Here is a 15792-nt window from a genome sequence, read left to right as displayed (position 1 = left end):
TTTCATGATGGTAAAGTCCTTAACTGCAATGGTGTTGGTGAGTGAAACAGCAAGCACATTGTAGAAATTGCAAGGGCAATGGTGAATTAGAAGCATATGCCTCGTTGTTATTGGGCTTAGGCACTTTCTATGGCTTTACATATTATGAATAGGACACCCACCGGTGCTCTACATAACACGATACCTGAGGACAAATTTGTTGGTAGAAAACCTAATTTGGCACAGTGTTTGGATGTATTTCTATATACATGTTCTTAATGAGTTGTATACAATGTTGAACCCAAAAACTGGAAAATATGTGTTCATAGGTTATTCCCAAGAGCAAGAAGTATACAAATATTACATCCGTATCACACATCTAGTCAGGATGGTGGACAGGAATGTTGTTTTTTATTTTGGTATGCTCATAGAAAAGATGGTTTTGGGGATGATGTCAATGAGAATGTGACTGCACAAAGACAGCTGCACAGTACGATAGGTTTTGAGTGGTCTTCTACAAAGTATCAAAAAAAGAGAAACAAAATAATAAAAATTTCCCAAGGATGCCAAATTTGAGTGTGAGTCATGGGGTGAGGTGATCCAATCGGCTCATTATATAAAAAAATTGGACCAAAAGGGCCTTATAATAAGTAATTGGGTTAGTGTGCTAAGTTGTTGGTGATTCAGGAAACATAGAATACCAAAAGTGGTTTTGAGCTACGTTTTTTTTACATAGAATACCACAAGTGGTTTTGAGCTACTTTAAGAAAAAAAAAAGTGTCTCGTCTAGAAAAATAACAACATGTGTAGGTCATTTTGATGTGAACAGTGGAAAAGGACTTCAATGGGTTTTCAAAATTTTGGGCTGTTAAAAATCCAATGCAAAAATAGAAAAACATTCAAGTCTCAAAGCCAATAAATATAAGCCTTTAGATGGCTAAAATTGAAAAATAAGGGCCACAAGCCTCCAAAATCAAATGAACTAATTGATTATAACTAACTAAATTTCAAAAAAGAAGAAAGTATAGGGTGTGGTAGTGTTCGTGAAAGGTTTGCCTCAGCTTAGCCTTGAGCCGGTTGAAAATCAAAGGTAACGATTGCAAACCAAGGTAAAGGGAAGAAAAACCTCTAAAATAAAAACCTGTAAAATATACTAGAAACTAGTTCAAAAATCCTACGAATATAGAAAATTCTACTACTGTTTTCGGTTTGAGTCTTGGAGGAAACCCGTTAGGAGAAAAGACTTTCTTGAACAGTGGGGGCGTGAGGAAGCTTTCAAGTAGAAAGTCTCGAGAGAAAGGGTTTTCAAATTTGAATGAAAGACTGTTTCTCTATACTCAAATGGTTGGTCTCACATTTAAGGGTTTTCAAGCTAACCGAGATCACTCCTATGGTGAAGATTGGGAAAAGGAAATAGATGCAAGCATTGTATGGGTGAGTATGGTCTCCTCTAACAGAGAAAAATATGCTTAATTTGTCATTGAGGGCAATGTCGATGTAGTGCTACATAAAGTGCCAACCTTATCAAATTTTCCCATGCCATGATTCATTACAACTATAGGAAAGCCTCTTTTATTGTGGAATCTAGGATGGACAATGCAGTAAATAGCATGTTCCATTCAATCTTCCAAACCATTACTTGATGTCACTCCGTCCATCTTGATTTCTCCAATGAGTCTTTTGGACATCGTACTTGTCTCTCTTAGAATTCTAGGAAACTAATGTTGAGAGCTTTGGTGCATCTTTCGTTAAAAACTCTGGCCATGCCCATAAAATCAATCGGAAGTCCTTTGGACTCAAGGAGAAGGGCCATGTAAGCTGGTTGTATTTCATTATATAATCTCGCTTGCAGACTGCTCCTTGGGTAAAAATAATTTGGTGCAACCCTCAACTCACCGGCAAATGTTAGCACAGCTGCCCCAATTAGCAACAATATATATAATTGGGGGCAATGTCGTAGTAATGCTACAGAAAGTGCCAACCTTTTAAAATTTTCCCATGCCGTGACACATTACAACTATAGGAAAGCCTCTTTTATTGTTGGAATCTAGTGATGGACCATGAAGTAAAAAGCATGTTCCATTCCATCTTCCAAACCATTACTTGATTTGACTTGATCCATCTTGATTTTCTTCAATGAATGTTTTGGACAACGTACTTGTCTCTCTTAGAATTCTAGGAAGCTAATGTTGAGAGATTTGTGCACCTTTAGCCCACAACTCTGGCCATGCCCATAAACTCAATAGGAAGTCCTTTGGACTCAAGGAGAAGGGGCATGTAAGCTGGTTGTATCTTCACTTGAAAAAGTTGCAAGAAAATGCTTTTGAATGTTTCTAGACTCTTTCCAGGTGGAGAGAGAGAGAGAGAGCGGGGGGGGGGGGACCAAGGGAAGGAGAGAACAAGCTATGATGCAAACAGTGACATCTTGTGGTTGCCACCCATTTCCTATTGGCCACTGCAGAATCAACCCTTAATCTAAAGGGGCCCATTTGGAGTTCGGGTTCCTTCTAAAGGAGGAAATTCTTGATGAGGAGTTTAGTATGGTCTTTGTTGAATACTTCGGGTGCAATAAGGTTCCAATTATAATATACGGTTCCCGACATTGATCTTGGACCACATCGATCTAGGAGAGCAAGATATCCTATGTAGAGATTGACTTGACAGTTTTATGGCTTGACATTGTGCTTTTATGGCAAAGATTGGGTGGGATATGTAGTTTATGTATTTTAAGGTTGCCATTGGAGATCCAAACAAGGATCAAGCTATGGATGAGAACATGGCTGCCATTGATGCTAATCAAACACAATTAGCAGCAAAGATACAAGGTCGATAAAACTTGGGAAAGTTTTACACATGCACATGCCCCTCAATCAATGAAAGCGCACCAATGTCATAAGAATTTCAACAATGTCCACAGGTGCTATCATAACATGTTTGAGAAGAACGAAACTAGACATCTCTAGCATGCCATAACCAATGAGAAAATTAGAGTAGAGGAGACATATCAACATGACAAACTGAGAGAGAGAGAGAGAGAGAGAGAGAGAGAGAGAGAGAGAGAGAGATAATTTACATTGTGCACACAAATCAAAAAACATCCCAAACATCTTTGACGGTCATGACTCATGCATGACTCACGACGAGCAAGGGTGCCCCACTCATTACATGGGTAAGAATGACATTGATCATGTGGTTGGCTGGAGGGATGGCTTTATCACATTGAACAATCTGGCTTGTGGGTTGCTCCTTGGGTAAATATAATTGGGTGCAACCTCAGCTCGCTAGATGATGTTAGCACAAGTCCCCCATCAGTATATATAATACAGTGTAGTGTAGAATATTGTTTTTCTCCCAATCCCAAATGAAGTAGCTAGCAGCGCCTACTTTGGGCGACCAGATATTGAAGCTAGAATTGCTCGCCGCTGAAGGTTTGGCCGAAGCGCCAATCCGCGGGCGCCACGTCGTAGGAGGTGAGGGTGCGGCCGTCGCTGGTGGTGACCTGGAAGGAGAGGCTCTGGCTGTCCAGCTGCGCATTGCTCTGCCAATTCTGGCCCCAGTTTCTGGTCATGGCTTGCCATCCCGTGCGCGAGCCCTTGACGGAGACGGAGTGCACATCACCCACTCCTCCCACATTCGTAATGAGCACCAGGTTGAAGTAGGCGTGACCATTCATGGTGAAGTGGATTCCACCCTTCTTGGCACAGGGCACCCGGCGGTACTCCACAGGCACGATGCCGCCCCTGTACGCTCCAATCTTCTCAAACGCCGGCTGCGCCATGTCGAAGTGCTGGAGAGGTGGGTTGCACCAGCCGCCCGCATTGTTGGGCAGGGCATTGTTGGGAGGACACAGATTGGTGGCTGTGACCGTCACCGATTCTCCAGCAATGCACCATTGCGGGTCGGACGATGCATCGCACCGGATCTCGAAGCAAGCACCGCAGCTGAGGCCGGCATTGAAGAGGGCAGTGCTCAGGGCTGCCGTGTTGGTGCCATAGCCCGAGAGGTAGAGGTCGCCATAACCGCACGCACCCCCTGCATTAATGAAATTCTATCAGCCAAATGACATGTACTGTACTGGTAGCTCGGCGCATGAATATTGTGCGTATACGAATCGATTCGATGATCAGAGGCAGGCAGATCAAGAGACTTCATGACTTACCCATGGTGCCCGAGGCATCACTACCACCGTAGAAAGTGGCATGCGCGCTGGTCCACCCACTTTGCTAGGAGCTGCCGCTGCCATAGTAGGACGCCGAGGCCGACTTCAGGTGGATGAAGCAGGGCAGCAATAGGAGCAGAAGGGAGTACAAATTAGCAGGTGCCATCCCAGCTTGCAGCGCACCACCCTGACTGACCTGCAGATTCTAATTGCTTAATGATAGCAAGCTTGGGCAAGCCGAAGCAAATTAAGGCTGACGATTGCGCAGCTGCTTGCGGGGATCAGTGGATAGAGCCTCTTAATTTATACATCAGGACCAGGTGGCCGCTCTCTCCTGGCCAGATAAGGGGAGTTCTATTGCCGGTAATCATGGTGGGCCATGGCTGCCTGGACGTCGAGGGCAGCTGGGCCATCGACAATGGACATGTATCGCGATTGTGAGTAACATGCAGCAGACAGGCAGCGCCTAATCGTGGCCCTGCAGGCCTCGCCTGACCCTGCACTACCCAATATTATATTGCACATGCACCTCAATCAATGAAGAAAGGGGCCCAGCTCGACCAGCTCTCGCTCTCCCTTCTAAGTTCTCGATCTTGTGGGGGCGCGGCGCCCATTGGCCACAACGTCGTCAGGCAAGCCGATCTGCCATCCAATCCGTAAGTTGTCGGCTCATCGCTCTTCATCAGGAGGAGTCACCAGTGGCTCATATTGAACATGCATTGTCGCCGCACGGCAGGCACTAGCCTACCAAAACTTTCCAAAGACGCTTTGACACGTGGACCCATGGATTTTCCGTCTAACGTATCCTCGAGCCCCCAGCGCCTTGGTGCACGTACGCTGTCCCCTCGTCTGAACAACGTAATCGGAGGAGGAAGAGCGAAAAAGAGAGAGCGCAGCTCTTCCGGGGGGACGGAGGTTGGAAGAACTATGGCAAGCCAGGAGCCTCGATCACGGCGATGACCAGCATTCCGGCATGTTGCACGTGACTAGGTCGAGGTTATCCAACCCAGTCATCAACCTCGCCACCTTCCTGTGCTCTTACCCACTCTCATGACCTTGTCGTGCTTGATTCAGAAAATGTCCACTGAACTCTTTCCTGATGCCCTCTTATTTTCAAATTCTCAACACACGGGGCACCTTGATGTGCTCTTACCCTCACGTTCCTGACTGTTTTGCTCTATCTTAAAGGCTATTGAATCCTCCTTCAATGTTTCTTCCTTAGATTGGTTATTTGTTATTTTCTTCTATGATAAATTTTGATCGTTGAACAAAACCTTGGATCACGGCCTCCCTTTTCTAGCTAGGTTTCAAAACGGAAGTAAAGACTTAGTGGTTCCCCTATAACATGCTAGAAAGCATAAGCATGCTTCATTCGACCTACACTTGTAATGCCTCCATTCATTAGTAGTAGCACAGAGCGCTCTCTACCTTGGCCTTGCGAAGTGCTCCCCATGTGCCAGCCTTTAAAGTATTTGCGCATGCATTAGAGATGTTCTCAAAAACTAGCACAATGATTCTCTATAGACATAATCCCTAATGGAGAACTAAGGCCTCTCATGCATCTACAACGATTTCATAGGCAACTATGCGACAGCATGCTAGTAAAAGGATGGAGATATGGGGACACGGCCAATTAATGCATGGAAAATTTTGCATGGTAAAAGTTGGAGATATGCACGTGCCCAATTGAATAGGCTCGTGAGACAATCCAAGAATCTTGATCACTTCACATCATTTCTAGTTGTCATTGGCACCCTACTAAGGTGAAGAAAAGAACTTTGTTATGTTTTGTTGTGATTGTATCTGAAGCCATTGGAGGACTTGTTGCAACCAATCATATGTACATACAAATGGAATACATCTCTTTGAACGGTACACCGGTGTGTGGAGGTGAATGCCCACTGTGGCATGTTGATCGACCTACTTGACTAATGTAGGCCGGTTGCCGAGCCTCACCATATCATTGTAGCAAAGCGAGAACCACGTACACACAAAGTATGTCAATCCATCGAGAGTTGACCGTGGATCACCTTTGCCTTCATTAGAAAAGACTACATGGAACTTCAAAGGAGGGTGACTGCTGGCATTGTATAATCTTGATCAGACATTCCAATGAGCATAGACCACATTACACTGGCCATTTTCAAGGTTTGTATGGCTAGAGAGGTTTTCGTTGTGAGTGAATCTCCAATGTTTGACATCACATTTGCATTGATCGCATCCCAATCAAAGCAAGATCTGCGATCTATACTCCTCATCCTAAAGTCAGGTGTACCTATCGTTCCCATCCCTTGTGGGTCATGCCTCCGTGCCATCAACGATATCCTATAAGATTTTTTGCAAAAAGGAGGGTCACATGGTCAAATTCCAATGAGCATAGCTATCACCATTGAATTTGTCATTAACGTTCGAGCATGGTGAAGCCATTTTGTGGGTTCAAGCTTCACATGATCAAATTCCAACGAGCATACTTTTTGCCATATAGTTTGTCACTAACGCTTGAGCATGGTGGATCCATTTTGTGGGTTCAAGCCTTGGCAAGCCTTTAGACTTCCTTCTTCCACTCCAAAGAAACTTCAAAAGTCCACAACCTTCCTACATCCCCAAGTGCGCTTGGGGGTCTAGCACTTTAAGCACAAATTTCAAAGCCCTCCAAAGTCTCCAACAGTGCAAAAAGCAACTCTACGGCCAATCGGGACCAAGTATTTCAAAACATTGTCGGGTGTAGGTAATAGGGTTAGGGAAAATCCAGCCTGACAGAATCAAGAAGATTTTCTAACTAATCTTGACCCACATTTCCACCAATGTGATATTCACATGTGGACCCGTGATAGAGTGTACCTTACTCTAATCAGGTACTTCCTTTTATTATCTTGAATGATGACATGCCAAAATGGTTACACTGGACTTGATACGATTGCAGCAGTCCATGGCTATTTTCTACAATTTGAGTGATGCAGGTTAGTTTAGAGTTGCCTACATGCTCTATGATGTGTCATAACATGCATTCTGAGGCTTTATGTTGTTGGCAGTTCTTGAAGGCAAGCTTGTGTTTGTGCTGAAGTTGGATGAGTGTGTAATTGTTAAAGGGAGAAAGTTGGAGAGAATGAGCATCACGCTTATGAATGAAGCCCTAGCTTATGCCAAGCAATCTTGCAGTTCGAGTGAAGCGACAAAGCCCTCTTTTAGTGTGCAATCAGAGAAGGATATATGGTGGCTTGGTGCAATTGAAGTTCCGAAAGAGACACATGAAGTCCTTGCATGGATTTTCAGTAGAATCCCATGGGTCACAGAGGTCATTAAAGCTCAAATAAATGGTGAGAAGCTCATGGTTCCAGGACGCGGGGAGTTTGATGTTGAATGGCATTTAGGTGGTGATCTAGAGACCATAAAGTGCATGCTTGGATGCAAACAAGGTGCAAATTCTTTACTTCCCTGTCCATTCTGTACGAAAGGGCACAAGACAAGTCGAGCAACTCAAGTGGAAGGTCAGGACGATGATAATGATGACCATATAAATAGGGAGTGGCAAAGTTCGGTTCTTTCATGTGATATGCTGCAGGTGCCCAATAGGGATAGCAAAGATCCTGGGTGGAACCCCATAATTCCCTTCTCCCTCAACAATGTTCACTTTTGCACATTGCATGCGTTTAAGCGAATATTTGATAGGATCTTAAAGCATCACATTGATTATGCTTTCACAATGAAGCCCCTTCAACGGTCAAAAGACTCCTTGCAAGGGGTGAAGACGCTCCTTAATGAAATTGGATGTCACCGATCAAGGGTGAACATTGTAGCAGAGACTTGTAGGGAGAAGACATATGAGGTGGCACAGAAGGTTTTCATGAATGGAGCCAAAGCACGTCGATTTTTCAAGAAGATGTCAATGTCTCCGATGCAGGTATCCAAGGCAAGTGTCGATCTAGCAAGTGAGAAGCGGTGGGAGTTGTGGAAAGATTTGTGTTCATGCATGACGGACAAAGATCCCAATGTGGAGGTTGCTAACCAACGCAAGCTAGTATGGTCATCCTTTCAAAAGGTTGTGCAATTGATGAATCTTTCAAGCACCACCGTTGAGCAACGAGAGGAGTTCAAGAAGGTGCTTTATGAATTCACAAAGGCCGCTAAGGACGGATGGTCTGAAAGCAAGATTACACACTACATGGTTTGTTTTAACGGACTTAATACATATGCAATGTTTGAAAATGTAACTTTTCTATTCGCTTATCTCCTTTTTGGTTGTTTTAGCACATTCTCTATGCGCATGGTGCATACTTCATGGACCGCTATGGTTCGCTTGATATATGGAGTACACAAGGCATGGAGAAGTCCCACTATCGAGCAAAAGGAGTCTACTTCAAGAATACTCGGCATGGTGGTGGTAGTTCACACTCCAACTACCTCCAAGAGATGTTTAATTGGTTTTTTAGGCACACCTTTGGGAGAACTCGTACTATTGAGAAAGCAAGAAAATCGATGTTAGCAAAGCAGTTACGCAATGCTTCCCGTACTGCAGCATCCGAGAAGTGGAAACGCTCGCGAGCGTCCCTCGGCCACGAAGCTTGGCGTGCAACTAAATATCGAAAAGGCAGCGTTTGGGCGTCCCATCAGCCATCCGCATGATCCAGGTTTAGTTGTTCAATTCAATTGCTTTATTTGAGTTTCACTCAATTGGCCACATAGTGTGAAAGGGCCCAAATCTCAAAAAAACCTATTTAAAGGTTGAAGGGTCTCATTTTGTCATCTTCCCTACTAGGTGCAACCATGGCACGAACAAAACAAACGGCTAGGATTGCATATCCAGAGGGGCCGGATGGCCAACGACTCAAAGGTACAGCAACAGAAGCTGGAACTTCACAAGCTCAAGGTGAAGTCCACACAGAAGAAGCTGGAGCTTCAAATCAGTATGGCCAGTCCTCTACAGCAGCAAAAGAGAGACGGAAGCATCGTCTTGTTGTCTATTCATCGGACTCCAACGATTCTGATGGCAACAGGGAGGATGAGAGCGACCAGGGCAAAGAAACAAACAATCAAAAGCAGCCGTCAGAAGGCTCCGAAGAGACACAAACGGATGAAGATGCCCCATGGGTTGGCGTCCAAATACAAACTTATCAGGCTCACATGTCTATTGGGGGTAAGACACTTCCTAAAGGGAGTGGACCTACACCATCACATCCAGTCGATAGTGAAGAGCACGAATCAGATGGAGAGTGGGTGGAATCTGATTATGAGGTGTTGGAAGTGCCTGTGCAGAAAAAAAAGAGAAAGAGCATTGTCTACAAGAAGAGGAAGCAAGCAGCCCCGACTCGTGCCAAAAATGCACCTCCACGTCGACCTCAGAAGGTACGAAAGCGCAGCCGTGCTTTTGCGGAGATTCGACACTATCAAAAGAGCACCGAGCTCTTGATTCGGAGGGCCCCTTTTGCAAGGCTATGCAGGGAGGTTTTGCAATTGTACAACACTCAGTTTCGGATGGGCGCCGTGGCCATAGAGGCAGTCCAAGAGGCAGCAGAGCAATATTTAACTGGCATATTCGAGGATTCTAACCTCTGTGCCATCCATGCAAAGCATGAAACCATTATGCCCAAGGATATGCAGCTTGCTCACCGTTTGCGCCATGAGGAGTAGCTTGTAATTAGGCATCAACCTTTTTGTATTTACGGAACTCCAAGATTGGGAAGAATTTGAATACAAGCGTCTTTTGATTCTATATCCCACTCTGTGCATTGTATTGGGAAGAATTTGAATATAAGCGTCTTTTATTGTATACCCCAATGCGCATTGTATTGTTTTAATTCTGTACCATGCAATGCAGCACTGGTTCAAGTTTGTCTACCTTCTACTGTATGTATGTAGCCATTAGCTTGTTATTGTGAAAAATTGCCTACGTTTAGCACCTTGGCTAAGTGGGGCATGCACTTCCTGATGTATCCATGCTATGTGACTCACTATTGCATGGCAAAAACATCTACAAAGTGTTCAAAATGGCTTGGAATGCCCCCAAGTTGGCTGCCACAAGGGCGCGCATTTGGGGCTTCCAGAGGCCTATGGATGGACATAATGCGCGCCCTTGTGGCAGCCTCTCCTAGTGCTTTGCTGACACTCTCCAGTGGTTTCCAAACAATTTTGACAAGCAATAAGTATGTTTTGTTTGCTTCAATGCTTCAATTAGCATAGATGCTGCTGGAATTCATCCCCCCTTAGTCCATGTCAGTCCTAAACTCCAGAAAGGGCTTAGATATTGCCACAAAGTTTACTCTTGTGGTTTGTTAATACAACTTTAGGTATCTCGGGCAAGATGGGCTTAAGGTTACCTGGGTATCCATGTCTTCCTGTTTTGCAGCTGGGTATTATTGTCTTCTCACTCTGTTTTGTAACTGGATATGCTCCTATTAAATATTCTCTCCAAGAAGGGTTTAGATATTGCCACAGTTTTGTGGTTTGTTAATACATCTTTAGGTATCTGGGGCAAGATGGGCTTAAGGTTACCTGGGTATCCATGTGTTTCTCTTTTGCAGCTGGGTATTAATGCCTTGTCACTCTGTTTTGTACTTGGGTATGCTCTTAGATGTGTCCAATTTCAACTGCCACAAGGGCGCGCATTTGCACACTTCATCTGCTGATGGAAAGCCCTAATGTGCGCCCTTGTGGCAACATTGTTTTGGGACTTCCAAGCCCTTTACTAGGCACATACATAACTTTGTAAGCCTAGATATAACAAAGTATACATTTTTTAAATTTTAATGCCTGCCAAACCCTTTAGTAGTCATAGCAAAAATTATGGTGTTTCTCATACACAATGGAAGCCCAACATATAAGAAATTCAAAACCTTGCAAGAAAGAGAGTCATAGACAGCAAAAAGTAGTTTCATTAAAGAAATCAATGCTTTACATGATATCCGGATTTTTCTTTAGGATCTTTCTAATTACAATTTTCTGGCGCTTGGACTTTTGGGGTGGCTCCCTGTTAAGTAAAGTGGTTGTGATTTCTTGGGTGTCATTAACCCCTACAGCTTGGTTCATGCCGACATGGGCAATAAGGCGCCCGCGAAAGTTTACACCGAAAGTGGATATTGCAAAATCTTTCTTTACAAGCACTACAAGGTTGGCCGTTTGGGCAAGTGTTGTTAAACACAACGCCTTGGAGAGTGAACGGAGAGCAAAAATGTTGTAGCGACCATTGGGAGAGTAGTCGGCATGGACAAACACCACGACACGAGTGGGAAGTGTACTGAGGTAGTGAGCAAGTGCTGCTTGAGGTCCGAACGGCGTCCTCCTCCCCCCTGACCATTGCGCCCAGGCATCAACCTCCAGAACATCCTGCAGAACATAGTTTTTCTGAGATATGGCACAGAATTATGATATAACATTAACAAAATCATTTGTAACAATCAAATGTAAGTGAGCATCTATACCCCTTGTCTACGATCCTCCTCATCGGCATCCGGGTGCAAGTAAAGATCCACGCTTGACTTCCCCTTTGGATCAAGCAAAACAGGTGTTGCAGCAGGTGGTGGTGAATCCACTCTTGCGCGTTTAGCCAAACACATGGCTTGCACGGCCAAAAACTCCTCCTCAGAGACCTTGGCCTGCTCGGCCGCTGCCACCTCGTCTTGTGCGATCACCACTGTGTCCGCCAAAGTATTCCCCATGGGCAGTAGGAGATCATCATCATGGGAGGTGGTGGTATCAATCTCAAACTTCCATGGGCATCGAGGATGGCGAAACACTCATCCATGCGAAGCTCAAAGGATTTCTCCAGATCGTGCATAAACACAAACTCCTCCCCACCCACCACAATAGAGGAGAAGCGGGTAATCTCTACCTCAGGGATGGCATCCTGAGTGGTGGTTCCTTCTGGCGGTCCCGAGGATGAACCGACTGATGGAGAGGCCTCCAAGAGGCCTTGAATCCCTACAGGGTAGGTCAAGGCAAGCGTCCTCTCCTCTGCGGATGAGTCAATGGCCGCGGGCTTGGGGTCCTTCACATCAGCCAATACCCCGCCGATTTGCAAGTGAGGTAGCACTACGTCAGGGCCTGCTGGGCACTCGTGAAGGAGGAAGATCATTATGGCCTGAACAGAGAAAAAAGTGTTTCCGATACTTCCCTTACGCATTGCTCGCACATCATCAGCTTCAAGCCGCACATATTGTCCGGCGGGTTGTGCTATGGTGGCAAAGCGTGCAAGCCGCTGATGAAATGGCCTGTCCCCTTGGTAGATGTGGTGGAGAATGCCTCCAGGGACCCATTGCCCTGGTCGGTTTGGTAACTCAACAATGAATCTCCCCATGCACGTGGAAATGTATGAAGTAATGTGCTCAAGAGATTGAGAGTGGAGGGTCAAGGTGGTTTCCAAATCGGGTTGGGTTGTGAAAAATGCTTGAAGCTCAGGGCGATTTGCATGCCGAACCTCAGTAAGGAATGCATCTAAAGCACTAGTAGCAGCCATGTCTTCTCTTTGCGTGATTGGGTATGCTAGGTCTCTCTGCAATGCTGGGATGAAAATGGTGAAATGAGGAGGTGGTCCTCCTTATATAGACATATTCTATCTCGAAAAAAATAAAAAATATGGATTTAAAAAATAAATTTACACCACCTTAAAACTCAAGTACAAAATCAAGTACAACACCTTAAAACTTTTCAAAATATTTAATAAAATATCCAATATATAAACGATTAAAGTTACAAGCCAATTCACTTAGACAAGATGATTTCGTCTGTAGCCCAATCTTTGTAAACAAGCATAGTGGCCTCCATCCGCCTTCCAATCTATACAACCAAAAATGGACAATCAAAATACAAAAACCTGCAGAAAATAAGAAAAGGTAGCTAAGGAAGCACAAAGCATACCTTGCGTTGTTCTAGTTTGAAACTTGCATTACCGACATCCTCGAATCCCATTATGACAAAGTGTTCCCGAAGATTGGCAAGAGTGCAATGCGGATTCACTGCAACCACCTCCACCTCGTTATTGGGCATGCGGACACGAATTTCAAAGGATTGAATCTCTTCGGCTGTCAGCTGCAAGGGTATCCATTTGCCACATTTGTGCATCCACCTCTCATAGCTAAACCGTGCATACAAGGTGCGCCTTGCTTTCAAATACCGAAGGCAAAGCTGTGTGGGGGACACATTGCACTTATAACGGTCACCATCATGCAAACCGTCAACATAGCCCAAATTGACACCTAGAATGGTGTCCATTGCATCTATGTCAACTTCTTTGCAAACAAACATTGTTGGTGTTTCTACAATCGGTAGAGAGCGGAATGCATGCACAAACAAATGAATGGGACAATGCCAACTGAGACCCACCGATCTGGTTGCCTTACCAAACTTTAGGGACCCTTGGAAATCTTGCAGCACCTTGCGCTTGAAAGAAAGCAAAGCCCAATGGTCTGGAGTTGGCCATTCTGCACTCTGCAATGAGGGTGTCTCCATGGCTTCTAACCTACCATAGCTTTGGCTTGACTTCGGCACCACGTACTTGTGGGAGTACATGAATATTTGCTACTCGGTAAGTTTTTTCGATGAAACATTAGGAAACATAAGCTCTCCCGGTGTGAGCATGCACAACCATGAACGTGCCTGAGAGGCACTCAAGCGGCTGCTCCTCAACTAAGCTGGATGGAAAAACATCTTTACAAATGTCCTTAGTTAAACATAATGATCACATAAACGTAAACATGACATATGCATGGGATAGCTAAACCATGAAAACTTACAATGAGGTGCAAATTGAGTAGAAGCTCTCTTGAAGTGGAGCTCAGCTGCAATGTAGACGTGTTGCACGATGGCCACCATTCCGGACTTTGTTTCTTTGAATGTCAATAGCCGGACCTTCCAATGACGTTCCAATACACCTCGACACCGTACGCGATGAGGTCCAGCACGTGACGATTGCATGTAGATCCATGCACCCTTCTTGAACACTTGTGGGATCCATACCCCCTCTGAGTCTTTTGTGTTGTGCAACACAATCTCCTCTATCTCTAGTTTGGGCCGTCTATGCGTGGACATGCTTGAGGTGAGCTACCTATGGTGGCTTTGATAGTGGAGATAGAGAAAGAGAGGAGTGAGAGGTAGAGAGGTAGAGAGGATAGTGGAGCTGTGGGCTATGGAGTGTGGGACTGTAGAGGGTTGATGGAGGTGTGAGAGAAGGGGGAGCTATGGAGAGAGAAGAAGAGAGTGGTGGAAAGCTTTTGGCTATGGCTGCCTTGACTGTAGAGAGAGAATGGGAGGAGGGAGAAGAGGGCGAGAGAGAAAAGTGGATTTTGGGGAGAAAAATTGACTTTTTTAAGTTAGTTTATGTTTTGGGGCATTTTTGGAGGCAAATGGGTCAACTTTGGAACTTTTAAAAAATTTTCAATTTTTTGGGTTTTTAAGCATGCGCGTTTTTTTTTGGGGGGTCCCTCCCTCTTTTATGACACCTCTCTCCTCCTATTTACCCCCCTCCCCCCCAGCCTACCTCCCACCTCTCTCTAAGAACCAAGCATTGAAGAGGGAGACAATTAGGCTGCACCCCTACCATTCCTCCCCCTCTAGGTGATATCCCAAGAGCCTTCTCATTGGTTCTCCCTTAAGCCTTCACTAATCAAAAAGGCCCAAGGAGAGTCCATATTTTTCCTAATGCTTCCATGCGAAGACAAAGTACATTGAGGTGAGGTATCACTTCATACGAGAGGTGCTAGAGGACAAGCACATAGAGCTTGTCAAGGTACACACTGACGATAACCCTGCTGACCTACTCACGAAGTCGTTAGCCTCACAACGGTTTGCACACTGTAGATCGCTGATGGGTATGGCTTGACTTCTTTTCCTGTACTTTGGCCACTTTAAAGGCACACTGCCTTTAAGTGGGAGATTGTTGGGTTAAAAGCCTGTGTGCCCGACTGCCCGTTGCTCAGCCACCCATGTACAGCCATTCTTTTACTCCTTCATAATAACTATACTCATAACTACACATTGTAGTGTGAGTACCGCCCCGCCACACACTGTGTCTATCTCCTTCTTCGTGTTGGCTCTGTGTGTGTGTGCTCTCCGATCCCAACAGAAACATCACTCAAAACAGTCTCATGACCAGAACACAAGAACTTAGGCTTGTATCTTGGTCTCCAAAAGGTATTTTTAGCTCAACCTTGCGATTTGGGATGTTCTTAAGTATATCTACAAGATCATCAAGTTAGATGCCCCCCACTATGCTGAGGTACATTGATCACGATCCATGTTCCTCTGTCAAATGTTTTTCTCCAAATTTGAACTCTTTGTAGACAAGGTCATATGCAGGCTTTGTACCGATTTTCATTAAATTTTGAGTTTGAGATACATGGATCGGGATCCATGTTCAACCACATTTGGATTTGATCTCTTGACAGCTTGTTGTACTCTATGTCCACAAAGTCAATCTCAAATCTTTTTAAATTTGGACTTGTTTTGATAAGTCAAATGACCAACACTAAGTTTGTAGTGCGGTTTTTAGTTTTTCACCTATTTTGCTCCCTTTTGACTCAAATTTGCTCAAATTTTCTCACAACTAAGCTTTGGGATATGTTTCCTTGTGTATGCACTATTGCTCTGGAAACTTTTAGGTCAAGTTGTCACTATGGGTACATGGATCACGATCCATGTTTGGAGCCCAAATTGACTTCTCTTGG

The 15792-nt window shown here is 44.7% G+C and overlaps 1 protein-coding gene across 1 annotated transcript; it reads right to left on the bottom strand.

Annotated features, from left to right (window-relative positions):
• Positions 1-3038: 3038 nt before the first annotated feature.
• On the bottom strand, positions 3039-4604 carry LOC147423744 (expansin-A1-like). The gene is made up of 2 exons (XM_086500890.1): positions 4139-4604; positions 3039-4011 (listed from the first exon to the last, which is right to left on the bottom strand). Exons 1-2 carry the CDS (start codon positions 4140-4142, stop codon positions 3386-3388), a joined length of 630 nt encoding a protein of 209 aa, XP_086357016.1. The 5' UTR covers positions 4143-4604; the 3' UTR covers positions 3039-3385.
• Positions 4605-15792: the final 11188 nt, after the last annotated feature.

This window comes from Adiantum capillus-veneris, chromosome 26, assembly GCF_014529385.1.
Source record: "Adiantum capillus-veneris isolate H3 chromosome 26, ASM1452938v2, whole genome shotgun sequence".
NCBI classification, from domain to species: Eukaryota; Viridiplantae; Streptophyta; class Polypodiopsida; order Polypodiales; family Pteridaceae; genus Adiantum; species Adiantum capillus-veneris.
Note: the sequence above shows the minus strand (reverse complement) of the source record. Positions and strands in the feature narration are given on the sequence as shown.